The following is a 22,362-nucleotide window of genomic DNA, read 5'->3' as shown; positions in this document are numbered from 1 at the left end:
ACACAGTAGGACTGCATTCCTTCAAGTCATTCATTCAAGGTAGTCAGGACAGAGAAACCTATAAACTACTGTGAGAAATGCTTCGTTGGACGGTGCACCTAAAAGGGCTTCCAGAGTATGATGCTGCTGTAGCAGTGGACCACAAAGTGTACTGCTTTAGAGGAGACTTTATCGAGTCAGAGCGTCGGACTGAAGTGCATGTCTTCAATACACTGTCTTTATGCTGGACCGAGTTGCCCCCAGAGACACATAGAAGAGGACAACGCCCCCTACAGGTTCACCCCATGAAAACCAGCCGCACAGCTGTGCTGATCGACCCTTTCATCTACATCTGGGGGGGAAGGACTGACATGGGGAACCACAGCACGGTGCTTTATGCTTTTGATGTTGACGACCACAGAATGCTCACACCCAAGGTTTCTGGGACCGTTCCAGAGGGGAGGCGGGGCCACTCAGCCTGTGTTGTTGGGAAGGTCATGTTTATCCATGGAGGATGGGCCGGGTATAGATACACTAATGACATCTACAAGTTGGACACCACCACGATGGTCTGGTCTGAAATTAACACCAGAGGAACTCCACCTCATGCTACAGACCGTCACTCTGCCTCCATCATCGGGACAAAGATGTTTGTATTTGGGGGCTATAAGAGTCAGAAATACAACACCATTAGAGTGTTTGACACAGAGACCAACATCTGGCTGGACACACCTTCTCCACAGTTTGTTCCAGAAGGACGTTATGGTCATTCAGCCTTTACCTACAATGGAGAACTGTACATAATTGGTGGCCGTGGCAGGAACCATTACCAGACCTTAAATGATGTGTGGAAATTCAGTCCAGAGACCTTCTCCTGGAAGAAGGTTGAGCCCAAGGGGAAACATCCACATGGGATGGAGGGTATGTGCTGTTGCATGGTGGGAGATCGTGTCATCCTCTTTGGAGCAGACAACAGACCAGGTGACCTGTATGTCTTAGACTTCAGTCCTAGCCTCAAGACATTATGCAAGCTGGCAGTTATTCAGTACAGTCTGGATCAGTCTGAACTCCCACACAACATCAGGTGGGAACTGGCAGCCATGACTACCAATAGCCAATAGGAACTGGAAGCCATGACAACCAGCAGCCAATAGGAAAAATAAAATAAAAACAAATTGGAAAAAAAGTTTTCTGTAGAATTGAGAAAAAACAGGAGTGGGCCCATAAAGGACACAGCAGGGGCTATGAGAGGACATAGGAGCACATAGGGGCGACTGTGGCTCAAGAGGTAGAGCAGGTCGTCCAATGATCCATGGGTCGGCGGTTCGAATCCCGGCTCCTTCTGTCTACATGTGGAAGTGTCCTTGGGCAAGACACTGAACCCCAAAATGCTCCCGATGTGCTGGTTGGTACCTTGCATGGCTTCCGCCGCAATCGGTGTATGCATGTGTGTGTGAATGGGAGAATGTAATGCACAATCTATGTAAAGCGCCTTGGATAAAGGCATCCAAAAAAATGTGTCACTCTCTCGGTTCTGCACCGCTTGCTGGAGAAGTATATATCACTGTCGAGGGCAGCGCCACTAATCTCCTCCCCACGCCCCCCACACACACCAGAGAGAGAGAGAGAGAGAGAGAGAGAGAGACGAACGCATAGGCAATCAAGACCATTAATGACCATTAAAGAAGAAACTCTCCCCTGTCAGGTGTAAAGGAGCAACTTGGACACTCAGGCATGAAGGAAGCATGAGGTCAAGTCCGTTGCTCTCCCCATGTCCCCCATATATGGGGACTAGGTTGGCGGAGGGTGTGTAGAGCCCAGGATCACATTAGATTATTGACACAGGGGTGAAAAATGGGTTACAGCTGTGTAGGGGTGAGGATTTCGTGATGATTCTAATGTACAGGATTATATAGGTCACCACTTTTGGTGTGACACACAGACACACACGGCTTCTGTATAATAGCCTGAAATGATTTAGAAAAAATATAAAATTCCAAAATGTTACTTATTTTTCTTATTAGAAAATAAGAAAGGCCAAAGTCCAAGGCCAAACAAATAAGGTCCCCCTAACTTTTGGGACAATAATATAGTATCCAAAATCTAACGGTTTAAAAAAATCTTTTAAAAACCACAGAAAGCTTAACATGAAAACGTTACACGTAGGCCTGACATCATGTCTACGTCACACGTAGGCCCGCTAACCTATATAAGTGCTGACCCACACAGCAGGACTGCATTCCTTCAAGTCATTCATTCAAGGTATTCAGGGCTGCATTATTTTACAGAGAGAAACCTATAAACTACTGTGAGAAATGCTTCGTTGGACGGTGCACCTAAAAGGGCTTCCAGAGTATGATGCTGCTGTAGCAGTGGACCACAAAGTGTACTGCTTTAGAGGAGACTTTATCGAGTCAGAGCGTCGGACTGAAGTGCATGTCTTCAATACACTGTCTTTATGCTGGACCGAGTTGCCCCCAGAGACACACTTATTTACGTATATATAAATAATACTTATTTTTCTTATTAACACACTCTAGTATTATCATCGTTTTAAAAGAAAAATGTTGACCATGTTGACCGTGCCTTTCTTTCATTATGCTCGAGGCAAAAAACCCCACCTATGTCACACGGTCCCTGCAGATGTGCGGGGGAGGGGTGGGGGTGCTGTGGCAAAGAAAAACAACTCTGCAAGTTGTTTTTACGGCAAAATAAACTTTGGCTTTTATATCTTTATGAGGATTTTAAGGACAGTCATGGATTACTTTGTTGGAACTCGTCTGATGGAATAACTTTTAATGACCTGGGGCTGCGTCAAGACGAGTGGAGAGTCACAACGTAGGTTAATTAATGCTCATTTATTAATATAATAATGCTGCCCAGCTGAATATACACAGACACAAATCTACACTTCACTGTTTTTTGACCTGATGGTCTGATATGAATGAAATAAATACTTTTAATGTGCTCCTGCTACAAGTAGAAAGGACAACTATAACTTATCAAAATGATAATATATTCATCTGGTTATGTCGCCCGCCGAATATAAAGATGGACCTCCGTTCTACACTTTGTCAGTTGTCATTTATGCTTGTAGATCAGCCGTTTTGGGCGCTTTGCTCATGTTGCTGCCGTGTCGGGTCAGACTAGCTCCCGTTGCATTGAGCGTTCAGCCTAGTGTCAATTGAATGTTGTAGTACTCGTCTCAAAGTATCGGGCCCCGGTTCCGATACCGAGTACGAGTACTTTAGGCTAGTATGATGATATGATTGTTAAACATTTCAGTAAGTGATTTTATTAAGTGTATGAAAGTAGAAAAATAGAAAAGTTTTAAAAACGCAATAGACAAAGTAGTGTGTTAACACCCATTGGCTCCAAGGCCAAACAAATAAGGTCCCCCTAACTTTTGGGACAATAATATAGTATCCAAAATCTAACGGTTTAAAAATATCTTTGAAAAACCACAGAAAGCTTAACATGAAAACGTTACACGTAGGCCTGACATCATGTCTACGTCACACGTAGGCCCGCTAACCTATATAAGTGCTGACCCACACAGTAGGACTGCATTCCTTCAAGTCATTCATTCAAGGTAGTCAGGACAGAGAAACCTATAAACTACTGTGAGAAATGCTTCGTTGGACGGTGCACCTAAAAGGGCTTCCAGAGTATGATGCTGCTGTAGCAGTGGACCACAAAGTGTACTGCTTTAGAGGAGACTTTATCGAGTCAGAGCGTCGGACTGAAGTGCATGTCTTCAATACACTGTCTTTATGCTGGACCGAGTTGCCCCCAGAGACACATAGAAGAGGACAACGCCCCCTACAGGTTCACCCCATGAAAACCAGCCGCACAGCTGTGCTGATCGACCCTTTCATCTACATCTGGGGGGGAAGGACTGACATGGGGAACCACAGCACGGTGCTTTATGCTTTTGATGTTGACGACCACAGAATGCTCACACCCAAGGTTTCTGGGACCGTTCCAGAGGGGAGGCGGGGCCACTCAGCCTGTGTTGTTGGGAAGGTCATGTTTATCCATGGAGGATGGGCCGGGTATAGATACACTAATGACATCTACAAGTTGGACACCACCACGATGGTCTGGTCTGAAATTAACACCAGAGGAACTCCACCTCATGCTACAGACCGTCACTCTGCCTCCATCATCGGGACAAAGATGTTTGTATTTGGGGGCTATAAGAGTCAGAAATACAACACCATTAGAGTGTTTGACACAGAGACCAACATCTGGCTGGACACACCTTCTCCACAGTTTGTTCCAGAAGGACGTTATGGTCATTCAGCCTTTACCTACAATGGAGAACTGTACATAATTGGTGGCCGTGGCAGGAACCATTACCAGACCTTAAATGATGTGTGGAAATTCAGTCCAGAGACCTTCTCCTGGAAGAAGGTTGAGCCCAAGGGGAAACATCCACATGGGATGGAGGGTATGTGCTGTTGCATGGTGGGAGATCGTGTCATCCTCTTTGGAGCAGACAACAGACCAGGTGACCTGTATGTCTTAGACTTCAGTCCTAGCCTCAAGACATTATGCAAGCTGGCAGTTATTCAGTACAGTCTGGATCAGTCTGAACTCCCACACAACATCAGGTGGGAACTGGCAGCCATGACTACCAATAGCCAATAGGAACTGGAAGCCATGACAACCAGCAGCCAATAGGAAAAATAAAATAAAAACAAATTGGAAAAAAAGTTTTCTGTAGAATTGAGAAAAAACAGGAGTGGGCCCATAAAGGACACAGCAGGGGCTATGAGAGGACATAGGAGCACATAGGGGCGACTGTGGCTCAAGAGGTAGAGCAGGTCGTCCAATGATCCATGGGTCGGCGGTTCGAATCCCGGCTCCTTCTGTCTACATGTGGAAGTGTCCTTGGGCAAGACACTGAACCCCAAAATGCTCCCGATGTGCTGGTTGGTACCTTGCATGGCTTCCGCCGCAATCGGTGTATGCATGTGTGTGTGAATGGGAGAATGTAATGCACAATCTATGTAAAGCGCCTTGGATAAAGGCATCCAAAAAAATGTGTCACTCTCTCGGTTCTGCACCGCTTGCTGGAGAAGTATATATCACTGTCGAGGGCAGCGCCACTAATCTCCTCCCCACGCCCCCCACACACACCAGAGAGAGAGAGAGAGAGAGAGAGAGAGAGACGAACGCATAGGCAATCAAGACCATTAATGACCATTAAAGAAGAAACTCTCCCCTGTCAGGTGTAAAGGAGCAACTTGGACACTCAGGCATGAAGGAAGCATGAGGTCAAGTCCGTTGCTCTCCCCATGTCCCCCATATATGGGGACTAGGTTGGCGGAGGGTGTGTAGAGCCCAGGATCACATTAGATTATTGACACAGGGGTGAAAAATGGGTTACAGCTGTGTAGGGGTGAGGATTTCGTGATGATTCTAATGTACAGGATTATATAGGTCACCACTTTTGGTGTGACACACAGACACACACGGCTTCTGTATAATAGCCTGAAATGATTTAGAAAAAATATAAAATTCCAAAATGTTACTTATTTTTCTTATTAGAAAATAAGAAAGGCCAAAGTCCAAGGCCAAACAAATAAGGTCCCCCTAACTTTTGGGACAATAATATAGTATCCAAAATCTAACGGTTTAAAAAAATCTTTTAAAAACCACAGAAAGCTTAACATGAAAACGTTACACGTAGGCCTGACATCATGTCTACGTCACACGTAGGCCCGCTAACCTATATAAGTGCTGACCCACACAGCAGGACTGCATTCCTTCAAGTCATTCATTCAAGGTATTCAGGGCTGCATTATTTTACAGAGAGAAACCTATAAACTACTGTGAGAAATGCTTCGTTGGACGGTGCACCTAAAAGGGCTTCCAGAGTATGATGCTGCTGTAGCAGTGGACCACAAAGTGTACTGCTTTAGAGGAGACTTTATCGAGTCAGAGCGTCGGACTGAAGTGCATGTCTTCAATACACTGTCTTTATGCTGGACCGAGTTGCCCCCAGAGACACACTTATTTACGTATATATAAATAATACTTATTTTTCTTATTAACACACTCTAGTATTATCATCGTTTTAAAAGAAAAATGTTGACCATGTTGACCGTGCCTTTCTTTCATTATGCTCGAGGCAAAAAACCCCACCTATGTCACACGGTCCCTGCAGATGTGCGGGGGAGGGGTGGGGGTGCTGTGGCAAAGAAAAACAACTCTGCAAGTTGTTTTTACGGCAAAATAAACTTTGGCTTTTATATCTTTATGAGGATTTTAAGGACAGTCATGGATTACTTTGTTGGAACTCGTCTGATGGAATAACTTTTAATGACCTGGGGCTGCGTCAAGACGAGTGGAGAGTCACAACGTAGGTTAATTAATGCTCATTTATTAATATAATAATGCTGCCCGCTGAATATACACAGACACAAATCTACACTTCACTTTGTTTTGACCTGGTGGTCTGATATGAATGAAATAAATACTTTTAATGTGCTCCTGCTACAAGTAGAAAGGACGACTATAACTTATCAAAATGATAATATATTCATCTGGTTATGTCGCCCGCCGAATATAAAGATGGACCTCCGTTCTACACTTTGTCAGTTGTCATTTATGCTTGTAGATCAGCCGTTTTGGGCGCTTTGCTCATGTTGCTGCCGTGTTGGGTCAGACTAGCTCCCGTTGCATTGAGCGTTCAGCCAAGTGTAAATTGAATGTTGTAGTACTCGTCTCAAAGTATCGGGCCCCGGTTCCGATAACGAGTACGAGTACTTTAGGCTAGTATGATGATATGATTGTTAAACATTTCAGTAAGTGATTTTATTAAGTGTATGAAAGTAGAAAAATAGAAAAGTTTTAAAAACGCAATAGACAAAGTAGTGTGTTAACACCCATTGGCTCCAAGGCCAAACAAATAAGGTCCCCCTAACTTTTGGGACAATAATATAGTATCCAAAATCTAACGGTTTAAAAAAATCTTTTAAAAACCACAGAAAGCTTAACATGAAAACGTTACACGTAGGCCTGACATCATGTCTACGTCACACGTAGGCCTGACATCATGTCTACGTCACACGTAGGCCCGCTAACCTATATAAGTGCTGACCCACACAGTAGGACTGCATTCCTTCAAGTCATTCATTCAAGGTATTCAGGACAGAGAAACCTATAAACTACTGTGAGAAATGCTTCGTTGGACGGTGCACCTAAAAGGGCTTCCAGAGTATGATGCTGCTGTAGCAGTGGACCACAAAGTGTACTGCTTTAGAGGAGACTTTATCGAGTCAGAGCGTCGGACTGAAGTGCATGTCTTCAATACACTGTCTTTATGCTGGACCGAGTTGCCCCCAGAGACACCTGGAAGAGGACAACGCCCCCTACAGGTTCACCCCATGAAAACCAGCCGCACAGCTGTGCTGATCGACCCTTTCATCTACATCTGGGGGGGAAGGACTGACACAGGGAACTACAGCAAGGTGCTTTATGCATTTGATGTCGACGACCACAGAATGCTCACACCCAAGGTTTCTGGGACCGTTCCACAGGGGAGGCGGGGCCACTCAGCCTGTGTTGTTGGGAAGGTCATGTTTATCCATGGAGGATGGGCCGGGTATAGATACACTAATGACATCTACAAGTTGGACACCACCACGATGGTCTGGTCTGAAATTAACACCAGAGGAACTCCACCTCATGCTACGACATGCCACTCTACCACCATCATCGGGACAAAGATGTTTGTATTTGCGGGCTATAAGAGTCAGAACTACAACACCATCAGAGTGTTTGACACAGAGACCAACATCTGGCTGGACACACCTTCTCCACAGCTTGTTCCAGAAGGACGTTATGGTCATTCAGCCTTTACCTACAATGGAGAACTGTACATATTTGGTGGCCGTGGCTGGAACCATTACCAGAATTACCAGACCTTAAATGATGTGTGGAAATTCAGTCCAGAGACCTTCTCCTGGAAGAAGGTTGAGCCCAAGGGGAAACACCCACATGGGATGGAGGGTATGTGCTGTTGCATGGTGGGAGATCGTATCATCCTCTTTGGAGCAGACAACAGACCAGGTGACCTGTATGTCTTAGACTTCAGTCCTAGCCTCAAGACATTATGCAAGCTGGCAGTTATTCAGTACGGTCTGGATCAGTCTGAACTCACACACAACATCAGGTGGGAACTGGCAGCCATGATTACCAACAAGGAAAAACAAAATAAAAACTTATTGGAAAAAATGTTTTCTGTATAATTGAGAAAAAACAGGAGTGGGCCCATAAAGGACACAGCAGGGGCTATGAGAGGACATAGGAGCACATAGGGGCGACTGTGGCTCAAGAGGTAGAGCAGGTCGTCCAATGATCCATGGGTCGGCGGTTCGAATCCCGGCTCCTTCTGTCTACATGTGGAAGTGTCCTTGGGCAAGACACTGAACCCCAAAATGCTCCCGATGTGCTGGTTGGTGCCTTGCATGGCTTCCGCCGCAATCGGTGTGTGAATGTGTGTGTGAATGGGAGAATGTAATGCACAATCTATGTAAAGCACCTTGGATAAAAGGCATCCAAAAAAATGTGTCACTCTCTCGGTTCTGCACCGCTTGCTGGAGAAGTATATATCACTGTCGAGGGCAGCGCCACTAATCTCCTCCCCACGCCCCCCACACACACCAGAGAGAGAGAGAGAGAGAGAGAGAGAGAGAGAGAGAGAGACGAACGCATAGGCAATCAAGACCATTAATGACGATTAAAGAAGAAACTCCCCCCTGTCAGGTGTAAAGGAGCAACTTGGACACTCAGGCATGAAGGAAGCATGAGGTCAAGTCCGTTGCTCTCCCCTTGTCCCCCATATATGGGGACTAGGTTGGCGGAGGGTGTGTAGAGCCCAGGATCACATTAGATTATTGACACAGGGGTGAAAAATGGGTTACAGCTGTGTAGGGGTGAGGATTTCGTGATGATTCTAATGTACAGGATTATATAGGTCACCACTTTTGGTGTGACACACAGACACACACGGCTTCTGTATAATAGCCTGAAATGATTTAGAAAAAATATAAAATTCCAAAATGTTACTTATTTTTCTTATTAGAAAATAAGAAAGGCCAAAGTCCAAGGCCAAACAAATAAGGTCCCCCTAACTTTTGGGACAATAATATAGTATCCAAAATCTAACGGTTTAAAAATATCTTTGAAAAACCACAGAAAGCTTAACATGAAAACGTTACACGTAGGCCTGACATCATGTCTACGTCACACGTAGGCCCGCTAACCTATATAAGTGCTGACCCACACAGTAGGACTGCATTCCTTCAAGTCATTCATTCAAGGTATTCAGGACTGCATTCTTTTACAGGGAGAAACCTATAAACTACTGTGAGAAATGCTTCGTTGGACGGTGCACCTAAAAGGGCTTCCAGAGTATGATGCTGCTGTAGCAGTGGACCACAAAGTGTACTGCTTTAGAGGAGACTTTATCGAGTCAGAGCGTCGGACTGAAGTGCATGTCTTCAATACACTGTCTTTATGCTGGACCAAGTTGCCCCCAGAGACACACTTATTTACGTATATATAAATAATACTTATTTTTCTTATTAGCAATAAAAAAAATGGTTCTATTCAAACACACTCTAGTATTATCATCGTTTTAAAAGAAAAATGTTGACCATGTTGACCGTGCCTTTCTTTCATTATGCTCGAGGCAAAAAACCCCACCTATGTCACACGGTCCCTGCAGATGTGCGGGGGAGGGGGGGTGGGGGTGCTGTGGCAAAGAAAAACAACTCTGCAAGTTGTTTTCACGGCAAAATAAACTTTGGCTTTTATATCTTCATGAGGATTTTAAGGACAGTCATGGATTACTTTGTTGGAACTCGTCTGATGGAATAACTTTTAATGACCTGGGGCTGCGTCGAGAGGAGTGGAGAGTCACAACGTAGGTTAATTAATGCTCATTTATTAATATAATAATGCTGCCCGCTGAATATACACAGACACAAATCTACACTTCACTTTGTTTTGACCTGGTGGTCTGATATGAATGAAATAAATACTTTTAATGTGCTCCTGCTACAAGTAGAAAGGACAACTATAACTTATCAAAATGATAATATATTCATCTGGTTATGTCGCACGCCGAATATAAAGATGGACCTCCGTTCTACACTTTGTCAGTTGTCATTTATGCTTGTAGATCAGCCGTTTTGGGCGCTTTGCTCATGTTGCTGCCGTGTTGGGTCAGACTAGCTCCCGTTGCATTGAGCGTTCAGCCTAGTGTCAATTGAATGTTGTAGTACTCGTCTCAAAGTATCGGGCCCCGCTTCCAGTACCGAGTACGAGTACTTTAGGCTAGTATGATGATATGATTGTTAAACATTTCAGTAAGTGATTTTATTAAGTGTATGAAAGTAGAAAAATAGAAAAGTTTTAAAAACGCAATAGACAAAGTAGTGTGTTAACACCCATTGGCTCCAAGGCCAAACAAATAAGGTCCCCCTAACTTTTGGGACAATAATATAGTATCCAAAATCTAACGGTTTAAAAAAATCTTTTAAAAACCACAGAAAGCTTAACATGAAAACGTTACACGTAGGCCTGACATCATGTCTACGTCACACGTAGGCCTGACATCATGTCTACGTCACACGTAGGCCCGCTAACCTATATAAGTGCTGACCCACACAGTAGGACTGCATTCCTTCAAGTCATTCATTCAAGGTATTCAGGACAGAGAAACCTATAAACTACTGTGAGAAATGCTTCGTTGGAAGCAGGCTTCCAGAGTATGATGCTGCTCTAGCAGTGAACCACAAAGTGTACTGCTTTAGAGGAGACTTTATCGAGTCAGAGCGTCGGACTGAAGTGCATGTCTTCAACACACTGTCTTTATGCTGGACCGAGTTGCCCCCAGAGACACCTGGAAGAGGACAACGCCCCCTACAGGTTCACCCCATGACCACCAGACCCACAGCTGTGCTGATCGACCCTTTCATCTACATCTGGGGGGGAAGGACTGACATGGGGAACCACAGCACGGTGCTTTATGCTTTTGATGTTGACGACCACAGAATGCTCACACCCAAGGTTTCTGGGACCGTTCCAGAGGGGAGGCAGGGCCACTCAGCTTGTGTTGGAGGGAAGGTCATGTTTATCCATGGAGGATGGGCCGGGTATAGATACACTAATGACATCTACAAGTTGGACACCACCACGATGGTCTGGTCTGAAATTAACACCAGAGGAACTCCACCTCATGCTACAGACTGTCACTCTGCCTCCATCATCGGGACAAAGATGTTTGTATTTGGGGGCTATAAGAGTCAGAAATACAACACCATTATAGTGTTTGACACAGAGACCAACAGCTGGCTGGACACACCTTCTCCACAGTTTGTTCCAGAAGGACGTTATGGTCATTCAGACTTTACCTACAATGGAGAGCTGTACATAATTGGTGGCCGTCGCAGGAACCATTACCAGACCTTAAATGATGTGTGGAAATTCAGTCCAGAGACCTTCTCCTGGAAGAAGGTTGAGCCCAAGGGGAAACACCCACATGGGATGGAGGGTATGTGCTGTTGCATGGTGGGAGATCGTATCATCCTCTTTGGAGCAGACAACAGACCAGGTGACCTGTATGTCTTAGACTTCAGTCCTAGCCTCAAGATATTATGCAAGCTGGCAGTTATTCAGTACGGTCTGGAGCAGTCTGAACTCCCACACAACATCAGGTGGGAACTGGCAGCCATGACTACCAACAGCCAATAGGAACTGGAAGCCATGACAACCAGCAGCCAATAGGAAAAATAAAATAAAAACAAATTGGAAAAAATGTTTTCTGTAGAATTGAGAAAAAACAGGAGTGGGCCCATGAAGGACACAGCAGGGGCTATGAGAGGACATAGGAGCACATAGGGGCGACTGTGGCTCAAGAGGTAGAGCAGGTCGTCCAATGATCCATGGGTCGGCGGTTCGAATCCCGGCTCCTCCTGTCTACATGTGGAAGTGTCCTTGGGCAAGACGCTGAACCCCAAATTGCTCCCGATGTGCTGGTTGGTGCCTTGCATGGCTTCCGCCGCAATCGGTGTATGCATGTGTGTGTGAATGGGAGAATGTAATGCACAATCTATGTAAAGCACCTTGGATAAAGGCATCCAAAAAAAATTGTCAGAGAGAGAGAGAGAGAGAGAGAGAGAGACGAACGCATAGGCAATCAAGACCATTAATGACAGCTGTGTAGGGGTGAGGATTTCGTGATGATTCTAATGTACAGGATTATATAGGTCACCACTTTTGGTGTGACACACAGACACACACGGCTTCTGTATAATAGCCTGAAATGATTTAGAAAAAAATATAAAATTCCAAAATGTTACTTGTTTTTCTTATTAGCAATAAAAAAAAAATGGTTCTATTCAAACACACTCTAGTATTCTCATCGTTTTAAAAGAAAAATGTTGACCGTGTTGACCTTGCCTTTCTTTCATTATGCTCGAGGCAAAAAACCCCACCTATGTCACACGGTCCCTGCAGATGTGCGGGGGAGGAGGGGTGGGGGTGCTGTGGCAAAGAAAAACAACTCTGCAAGTTGTTTTTACGGCAAAATAAACTTTGGCTTTTATATCTTTATGAGGATTTTAAGGGCAGTCATGGATTACTTTGTTGGAACTCGTCTGATGGAATAACTTTTAATGACCTGGGGCTGCGTCAAGAGGAGTGGAGAGTCACAACGTAGGTTAATTAATGCTCATTTATTAATATAATAATGCTGCCCAGCTGAATATACACAGACACAAATCTACACTTCACTTTGTTTTGACCTGGTGGTCTGATATGAATGAAATAAATACTTTTAATGTGCTCCTGCTACAAGTAGAAAGGACAACTATAACTTATCAAAATGATAATATATTCATCTGGTTATGTCGCCCGCCGAATATAAAGATGGACCTCCGTTCTACACTTTGTCAGTTGTCATTTATGCTTGTAGATCAGCCGTTTTGGGCGCTTTGCTCATGTTGCTGCCGTGTTGGGTCAGACTAGCTCCCGTTGCATTGAGCGTTCAGCCTAGTGTCAATTGAATGTTGTAGTACTCGTCTCAAAGTATCGGGCCCCGGTTCCGATACCGAGTACGAGTACTTTAGGCTAGTATGATGATATGATTGTTAAACATTTCAGTAAGTGATTTCATTAAGTGTATGAAAGTAGAAAAATAGAAAAGTTTTAAAAACGCAATAGACAAAGTAGTGTGTTAACACCCATTGGCTCCAAGGCCAAACAAATAAGGTCCCCCTAACTTTTGGGACAATAATATAGTATCCAAAATCTAAGGGTTTAAAAAAATCTTTTAAAAACCACAGAAAGCTTAACATGCAAACGTTACACGTAGGCCTGACATCATGTCTACGTCACACGTAGGCCCGCTAACCTATATAAGTGCTGACCCACACAGTAGGACTGCATTCCTTCAAGTCATTCATTCAAGGTATTCAGGACAGAGAAACCTATAAACTACTGTGAGAAATGCTTCGTTGGACGGTGCACCTAAAAGGGCTTCCAGAGTATGATGCTGCTGTAGCAGTGGACCACAAAGTGTACTGCTTTAGAGGAGACTTTATCGAGTCAGAGCGTCGGACTGAAGTGCATGTCTTCAATACACTGTCTTTATGCTGGACCGAGTTGCCCCCAGAGACACATAGAAGAGGACAACGCCCCCTTGAGGTACGCCCCATGAAAATCAGCCGCACAGCTGTGCTGATCGACCCTTTCATCTACATCTGGGGGGGAAGGACTGACATGGGGAACCACAGCACGGTGCTTTATGCTTTTGATGTTGACGACCACAGAATGCTCACACCCAAGGTTTCTGGGACCGTTCCACAGGGGAGGCAGGGCCACTCAGCCTGTGTTGTTGGGAAGGTCATGTTTATCCATGGAGGATGGGCCGGGTATAGATACACTAATGACATCTACAAGTTGGACACGACCACGATGGTCTGGTCTGAAATTAACACCAGAGGAACTCCACCTCATGCTACAGACTGTCACTCTGCCTCCATCATCGGGACAAAGATGTTTGTATTTGGGGGCTATAAGAGTCAGAAATACAACACCATTAGAGTGTTTGACACAGAGACCAACAGCTGGCTGGACACACCTTCTCCACAGCTTGTTCCAGAAGGACGTTATTATCATTCAGCATTTACCTACAAAGGAGAGCTGTACATAATTGGTGGCCGTGGCAGGAACCATTACCAGACCTCAAATGATGTGTGGAAATTCAGTCCAGAGACCTTCTCCTGGAAGAAGGTTGAGCCCAAGGGGAAACACCCACATGGGATGGAGGAAATGTGCTGTTGCATGGTGGGAGATCGTATCATCCTCTTTGGAGCAGTACACAGACCAGGTGACCTGTATGTCTTAGACTTCAGTCCTAGCCTCAAGACATTATGCAAGCTGGCAGTTATTCAGTACGGTCTGGAGCAGTCTGAACTCACACACAACATCAGGTGGGAACTGGCAGCCATGATTACCAACAGGAAAAACAAAATAAAAAATAATTGGAAAAAATGTTTTCTGTAGAATTGAGAAAAAACAGGAGTGGGCCCATAAAGGACACAGCAGGGGCTATGAGAGGACATAGGAGCACATAGGGGCGACTGTGGCTCAAGAGGTAGAGCAGGTCGTCCAATGATCCATGGGTCGGCGGTTCGAATCCCGGCTCCTTCTGTCTACATGTGGAAGTGTCCTTGGGCAAGACACTGAACCCCAAAATGCTCCCGATGTGCTGGTTGGTACCTTGCATGGCTTCCGCCGCAATCGGTGTGTGAATGTGTGTGTGAATGGGAGAATGTAATGCACAATCTATGTAAAGCACCTTGGATAAAGGCATCCAAAAATAAATTGTCACTCTCTCGGTTCTGCACCGCTTGCTGGAGAAGTATATATCACTGTCGAGGGCAGCGCCACTAATCTCCTCCCCACGCCCCCCACACACACCAGAGAGAGAGAGAGAGAGAGAGAGAGACGAACGCATAGGCAATCAAGACCATTAATGACAGCTGTGTACTACGAGCTACCCGATACCAGTATCGGTATCGGAAACATCTGTACTATAAGTCCATGAATTTGAAAAGCAAACAAACAAATCTAAGAAATACCAGAAAAGAAACATAGAACTGAGAATATCTGATCTTCAAGCTTGCAACGCTGCGCAACGTCACGCGTCGTGCGCTTGTAGTTCTATAGATATATATATATATTATAAATATCTAGCGTTGTGTGCTTGTAGATCTGCTATTTTCACTAGTTTGGGTCAAACGTGTAATCTCTGAGGAACCATTGGTCTACAGGGCTGTCAATCATCAGGATGAGGGACCAATCAGAACTCACTTTGTTTTTCCTGCCGTCGATCTCAAAAAACGAGATGGTTCCTTTACGATAGATCTCGTTCCCTGGAGGATGTCGAAGATGGCATTTAGTCTGGAAGACAAGACAATACATTTAGTCTGGAAGACAAGACAATACATTTAGTCTGGAAGACAAGACAATACATTTAGTCTGGAAGACAATGCAATACATTGTGGAGAAGACAATAGAATATGTGGAAAACGCAAGTGCACGAACGCTCACACACACACACACACACACACACACACACACACACCAGGTGCCTCTGCAGACACTGGCAGAATTCACAGAGGTAGAGGATGGGCAGGGCGGCCCTAACCCCTAACCCCTAACCCACACACACTCACACAGACAGAGACACTCACCAGGTGCCTCTGCAGACACTTGAGGCTCTTGAGGTACTTGAGGCAGAATTCACAGAGGTAGAGGATGGGCAGGGCGGTCAGCTCCTGGGGGTAGGGCGAGAAGTACCAGGGCTTCAGGCGGTGGCGGCCCAGCTCGATGCAGTCGATGTTCTTCATGCGCGTCACGATGTCGTCGTGGCTGCGGTCCGACACCAGGGAGCCCGTCATGCGGGGCGCCGTGGGGATGCCGTCCGAACTGTCCTGGGAGTCCTGCGGGGGGCGACAGAGAGGGACGGGTTCTTAAACTCATTCTGACCTGAGATCAGATTCTAAAAATCCTGACAGTTTTCTGAAAAAGCTATGTTTCTAATGTCAGTCGTCAGTCATTTCTCAAAAAGAGCAGAGCTACAAGCTCGTAGCGCGCCTGGCGTACCTCGTTGGTGCAGAGGGGGACCTTTTAAAGGGACGTACCTCGTCCGTACAGAGGGGGACCTTTTAAAGGGACGTACCTCGTCGGTACAGAGGGGGACCTTTTAAAGGGACGTACCTCGTCCGTACAGAGGGGGACCTTTTAAAGGGACGTACCTCGTCGGTACAGAGGGGGACCTTTTAAAGGGACGTACCTCGTCGGTACAGAGGAGGACCTTTTAAAGGGACGTACCTCGTCGGTGCAGAGGGGGACCTTTTAAAGGGACGTACCTCGTCGGTGCAGAGGGGGACCTTTTAAAGGGACGTACCTCGTCGGTACAGAGGGGGACCTTTTAAAGGGACGTACCTCGTCGGTACAGAGGGGGACCTTTTAAAGGGACGTACCTCGTCGGTACAGAGGGGGACCTTTTAAAGGGACGTACCTCGTCGGTACAGAGGGGGACCTTTTAAAGGGACGTACCTCGTCGGTACAGAGGGGGACCTTTTAAAGGGACGTACCTCATCGGTGCCACCGCAGTTGGCCTTCCTCTTGCGTCCGGGCTGCGAGGGGAGGAGGCGACGTGCAGTTCCATTCTGCTGCTGTAGGGGGAGACAGAGAGACGTCACATGAGGAGTGCTTCTCTACCACTGACTCCAGGTCCAGTTTATTCTTACCATAGTGAGTGATGCCAGTGGATCCAGGCCCAGGTCTTATTATTTAGGAAACATTGCTTCACTCCTTGTTAAATGTCAGGACGTTAATAAGTTCACAGTTACTTTCACATAATGAGAAAATAAGTTAATTTGTAGGCTTGTTGTACGTTTCCTCAGCTGCAGGTAAGAGTTGGCTATTCTGTGTGGCGTCTGTGATCAATATACCGGTACATTATTATAGAATAGAGTAATACCACGACGCAAATGGAGGCAGATATAGGTGCTTGCAGCAATGGCATTAGGCCTACGTGAAACTGTAATTGGCTGAGTCTCTGTCAACATAATATGCTGATCAGCGAGTTACAGTGGTAATAATAATCATCATCAACAGCCTCTCTTGTCTGTCTGTCCGTCATGTTTGTGAACAAGCGCGAGTGGAGGTGAGCTGGCTTAAAACTATGATATGACTGGCCCGTCTGGCTGATGCCATTCATTCAGTAAAGGCTAATGTGGTCTTCTATTTATTTATTTATTTATGACTAATTAGCGGCCCTATAGTGAGTGCTTTCTGTCTGTCTGTCAGACCGGCATGTCTGTGAACCATATATGCAGAGCTAAAAGCCAGTCGGGCCGGGCCGTGTTCTGTCCGGTCCGTTATATTAATTTTCCAATGTGAATTTCACCCAGATTGGACTCACACACACACACACACACACACACACACACACACACACACAACTGAGCTCCTGCCCCATAACAAAACAATTTCAATAGGCCTACTGCAGGCATTACTACACTAAACGACGTTGGATTCGTACAGTGCAGAATGCAGATAAGTGTATGTTCTTATTATAATTGTGAGTTTGTTTTTTAACATGCAGCACGAGTCCGCGAGAGCCGATCTACAAGCTCACAACGTGTTGCACTTCGAGTAGAAGGCTGCCGAGTGAGCAGCTCCAATCGCGCATGCTAGAAATATCCTAATGAATAAATAAAAAGGTGTCGTGCTTGCGGGGGCAGTTTCTGTATGGGACTCTGGGCTAACTTGCCTCTAGAATGCATGCATTTAGGCATACTAGTGATACTTGGCTTTTATCATTTTTTTAATGTGCTGACCAATGTTGGGGACACATGCCTACATACAGTATTTTATCTGAGATTTGGGAACTATTTATTGATTCAGCATGAAGACTAAAGCCTTCTGAATAAATGTACGCAAGCGTATGCCTTCTACACTACCTTGAGAGGTGGCGCAGCAATTTGCAGAGTTTCCGACCAACCAACGTCACCGTCAAGTTCACGGAGATGGCCATGTAGTGACTCCAGGTCCAGTATATACTGGACTCCAGGTCCAGTATATTCTTACCGTAGTGACTCCAGGTCCAGTATATTCTTACCGTAGTGACTCCAGGTCCAGTATATTCTTACCGTAGTGACTCCAGGTCCAGTATATTCTTACCGTAGTGAGTGATGCCAGCGGGTCCAGGCCCAGGTCTTCCCTCTCTCTCTTGGTGCCGAAGGCCTCTCTAACGACGGGGAACACGGAGGCCTGAGACGCCTCGGCCGAGCCGGGAAGACACGGAACGGAGCTGACCGCCTGGGAGGGGAGCGGTGCCGGACCGGAGTCCCCCTTACGCTTCTGGAGGGAGGAGGGGTACACATTAAACCCTTCTGGAGGGAGGAGGGGTACACATGAAACCCTTCTGGAGGGAGGAGGGGTACACATTAAACCCTTCTGGAGGGAGGAGGGGTACACATTAAACCCTTCTGGAGGGAGGAGGGGTACACATTAAACCCTTCTGGAGGGAGGAGGGGTACACATTAAACCCTTCTGGAGGGAGGAGGGGTACACATTAAACCCTTCTGGAGGGAGGAGGGGTACACATGAAACCCTTCTGGAGGGAGGAGGGGTACACATTAAACCCTTCTGGAGGGAGGAGTACACATTAAACCCTTCTGGAGGGAGGAGGGGTACACATGAAACCCTTCTGGAGGGAGGAGGGGTACACATTAAACCCTTCTGGAGGGAGGAGGGGTACACATTAAACCCTTCTGGAGGGAGGAGGGTACACATTAAACCCTTCTGGAGGGAGGAGGGGTACCAGCGAGGTGATACCTAGGTGCTGCTTCCCACAGACAGAAAAGTCCTCTCTAATTATATTAACCCATTCTTACCTGAGATCAGATTCTAAAAATGTCTTCTACATCCTGACAGTTTTCTGAAAAAGCTATGTTTCTGTGTTAGTCGTTCTTCGATTTTTCAAAAATAGCAGACCTACAAGCTCGTAAGCGCGCCACTCGGTGGCGAATATATATTCAGGTCTGAACGCAGCTTATCCGACACAAATTAACTAATCTTTCTCAGCTGGACAATTTCACTGGAGCGCGCAGCGTGCATATTGACTAACTGCATGATGATCAGTCATCTACGCAGACAGCCGACTCCCGACCCAAACACTGAGTGAGGAGGTAAACTCGTTGTTTGATTAAACATAATGTGCCACAAAAAATAGCTTCCAAAGCTTGTTATTTTAGCATGGAGGAGGTATGAGTCAATACAGGGTGATCGCTCCCTCCCAGTGAGTGAAGAGCGCTGATGCCTGATTTATTCTTCGTCGTACAAAGTGTTCCCCTGCTGAAAATAGATGATCTACAAGTTCACAACGCGACGCGTCCGCGACGCGTTGTGAACTTGTAGATCATCTGTTTTCAGCACGCGGAGATATGCAGGCTCTGAGAGCATTCAGAAACTTTTGCCTTCACAATAAAAGCACGCAGCTTTCACACGTTGGCCCATGAAGACGAGGAAAAGGATTAGGAATTTTCACATTGCAAAATGTAAAGAATATTATAATAAGGAATTGATTTGGATAATGGTAATGGAGACGTTGTAAAAAATGTTCACTTTATTAATCCCAAAGTTTGTATTAAGGTTCGGACTGCATTTCATTTTCAACACAAAACCTTAAACTGACTGAATAAGTATTGCCTTTATTGACTTTGAGTGACTTTGTGTTGGGTTGAAACCATCTACAGTGTTTTGAAGTATAACCACAGGATGCTGTTGTGACCTCCTCCACGCTGTGTTCCACCCTCCCATACCTCGACTATACGACGCCACAGAGATTTTAATTTGTCTCCTTCCATTATTGACTTAATGCAGGCTAGGCTTTCTCTCTCTCTGACTCAGTCTGTCTGTCTGACCGACTTTGTCTGTCACCTTGAACTGACCATCCCTTCACTAATGGCAGAGAGAGAGGGCACAGACAGACATCCATGCACTCCACACACACATGAAGATGGGACACCTTATCTCCACTATACCGTCTTTCAGATATCGGCCTCCCTCCTCCACCCATCCCTTCTTCCCTCTACAATCAGCCGTTTTTTACACAGTGACCTTTGTAGGTCCAAACTCCCTTAGGAAACGGACTTAGGAAAAAAACACATGCAAGGAATTTCTTGACAGGAAGTATAGCTTATAAAATGTCTACGGTGGATTTTTATTAAACAAAAACTTTACAGATTGAAAAGAGGATGATTCAAGCTTTCCCTACAGCTGCAATGTTGGTGATTTTGACGTTGTTTAATATAATATAATATAATATAATATATAATATAAGATGAGAGAACATATTACTCCAGTTTTGGCATCACTGCACTGGCTTCCGGTTGTTTTTAGGATTGATTTTAAAATTATTTTACTTGTCTATAAAGCTCTCAATGGTCTCGCACCTTCCTACCTACATGACTGCCTGCCTAAATATGTCCCAAACCGCCCCCTAAGGTCTTCCACTGCTGGCCTGCTCGCTTTGCAAAAAAAAATGGCAACTAAAAAATACGGGGAAGCAGCTTTTTGCTTCTACGGGCCGTCGGCATGGAACAAGCTCCCACTGTACCTTCGACAGGCAGCCTCTGTAGACATTTTTAAAGCTCAGCTCAAGACCCACTTCTACAACATTGCTTTTAATTGATCTTTTATTTTTTATTTTTGTTATTCATGTCCTCACTGTATTGCATTACTGCTTGTTTTTAATGTTGTTGCCTTCTTTCTTTCTAATGGAAAAAAGCAATAAAAATTTGAATCATAAAAAAAAAATGTTGTTGCCTTGCTTTTCTTTTATCCTCCATTTTTCTGTGAAGCACTTTGAGCTGCATTTCATGTCATGAAAGGTGCTATACAAATAAAGTTTTATTATTATTATTATAATCAGAGAGGACTTTTCTGTTTGGATGACTGGGCTGTCTGTGGGAAGCGTCACCTAGGTATCACCTCTCTGGCAAGATGGCTGCGGTCTGAATATGGCCAATAGATCAGCGTTGTGGGCTTAATATAGATGTGTTGAGAGCTTATAGACTATAGACTAAATACATTTGGCTCCTATGCCACCAACATGTGGAAGGCCCTTCCAACAGTCATCCATGACTGACTTTAACCCACGTTATTATACAGTAAGTGGAAGTAAAGGACGACAAGCACCAACGATCAGGAAAATATAACGTATTTCCACAACTTGTAGAAACCGGTGGTAGATGATGATGATAATGATAATAATTATTACCGGGGTGGGGAGGGTCTTGCCTCTAGAGGGAGCAGTAGTCGACTGTAGTTTCTGAAAAGAAAAGGAGGAGTTAACCCACGTTCATGAAGCCAGGATTATTAAAGCCAGGATTATCATCACTAGAGCTGTATATAATACCCGTTGTCAACTTGTCACAGCACCCGATTTAACTGTCTGTCTGTGTCCCTTTATACCAGACCTGGACATTGTACGGCCCGCCGGCTGACTCTGACCGGCCCGTGAAAGATTACTCGATAATCCGAAAATAAAACATACTTTCGAATTACCTTATGGGTGGACTAAAACCGCATTGCTTTTATTTTGAAGCCCATGTATTCTCACAGTGCACGCAATCTGCACGTCAACTGTGCACGTGAATTGCGTGTGATTGAGAACCTGTCTTTCTTCCTTCACCCCCCTCATATGCGAAAATGTCGGCTTTTTGGATTTATTGTTGACTACGTCGGTGAATGCAAATAGCCATGAAGCATGCAGCTCCACAACACGGTAGGCGCAGGCGCATGCTTTGATTACCAAACTTCCTTGCAGGAGGACAAGTTAAATCCCATTATGCTTCATTGCTTTATTTAACCCACCTCGCCAATAAAGTTAAGATGTTTTAAGATGCTGCCGTATGGCGTTGTTGCGCCCAGAATGTGGCATGCTTCTGAAGTTCAGAAAGCTTGGGCGATGCGCCGTGAGCTTGTGGATCGTCTGTTTTCGGCACACGAGTCGATCGACGTACCGTTGAACCACAAAGTAAATCTGGCAGAACGAACATGCACACGTCAACATACAGCGCCTGCCAGGCTGCCAAGTCTCAACAATACCATCACTGGTTGGCTTATTATTGTTTTCAGAACGTCGTTGTTTAATTAATGGTTGTGACTTAACACTCATCTCTCGATAGTAAGCAGCGCACCGTTGTGAAAGTGGCACCTCCAGTGTCCTCCGAATGGAACTATTAAGAGAGCTACCTCTAATGTTCTCATTGTTAAAAG

The 22,362-nt window shown here is 45.3% G+C and overlaps 3 protein-coding genes across 3 annotated transcripts in view; 2 read left to right on the top strand and 1 right to left on the bottom strand.

The window, feature by feature from the left end:
• Window positions 1–22,362, bottom strand: part of LOC308326957 (histone acetyltransferase KAT5-like) — a 43,566-nt gene that overhangs the window by 9,162 nt on the left and 12,042 nt on the right. The window contains exons 5-9 of the mRNA XM_080780052.1: window positions 21,362–21,412; window positions 18,259–18,438; window positions 16,665–16,745; window positions 15,759–16,007; window positions 15,376–15,465 (exon numbers count right to left, since the gene is read on the bottom strand). Of these exons, the coding sequence (XP_080636178.1) occupies window positions 15,376–15,465; window positions 15,759–16,007; window positions 16,665–16,745; window positions 18,259–18,438; window positions 21,362–21,412 (651 nt within the window). The remainder of the gene's footprint in view (window positions 1–15,375; window positions 15,466–15,758; window positions 16,008–16,664; window positions 16,746–18,258; window positions 18,439–21,361; window positions 21,413–22,362) is intronic.
• Window positions 285–1,100, top strand: LOC308327080 (kelch domain-containing protein 3-like; the record flags this gene model as incomplete). Its single annotated transcript, XM_080780219.1, has 1 exon — window positions 285–1,100. One exon carries the CDS (start codon window positions 285–287, stop codon window positions 1,098–1,100), a length of 816 nt encoding a protein of 271 aa, XP_080636345.1.
• Window positions 3,817–4,632, top strand: LOC308327079 (kelch domain-containing protein 3-like; the record flags this gene model as incomplete). Its single annotated transcript, XM_080780218.1, has 1 exon — window positions 3,817–4,632. One exon carries the CDS (start codon window positions 3,817–3,819, stop codon window positions 4,630–4,632), a length of 816 nt encoding a protein of 271 aa, XP_080636344.1.

The sequence above is a fragment of the Protomyctophum bolini genome, assembly GCF_963924005.1.
Source record: "Protomyctophum bolini genome assembly, chromosome: 13".
Lineage (NCBI taxonomy): Eukaryota > Metazoa > Chordata > Actinopteri > Myctophiformes > Myctophidae > Protomyctophum > Protomyctophum bolini.
This window is presented reverse-complemented; position numbering and strand designations above follow the sequence as displayed.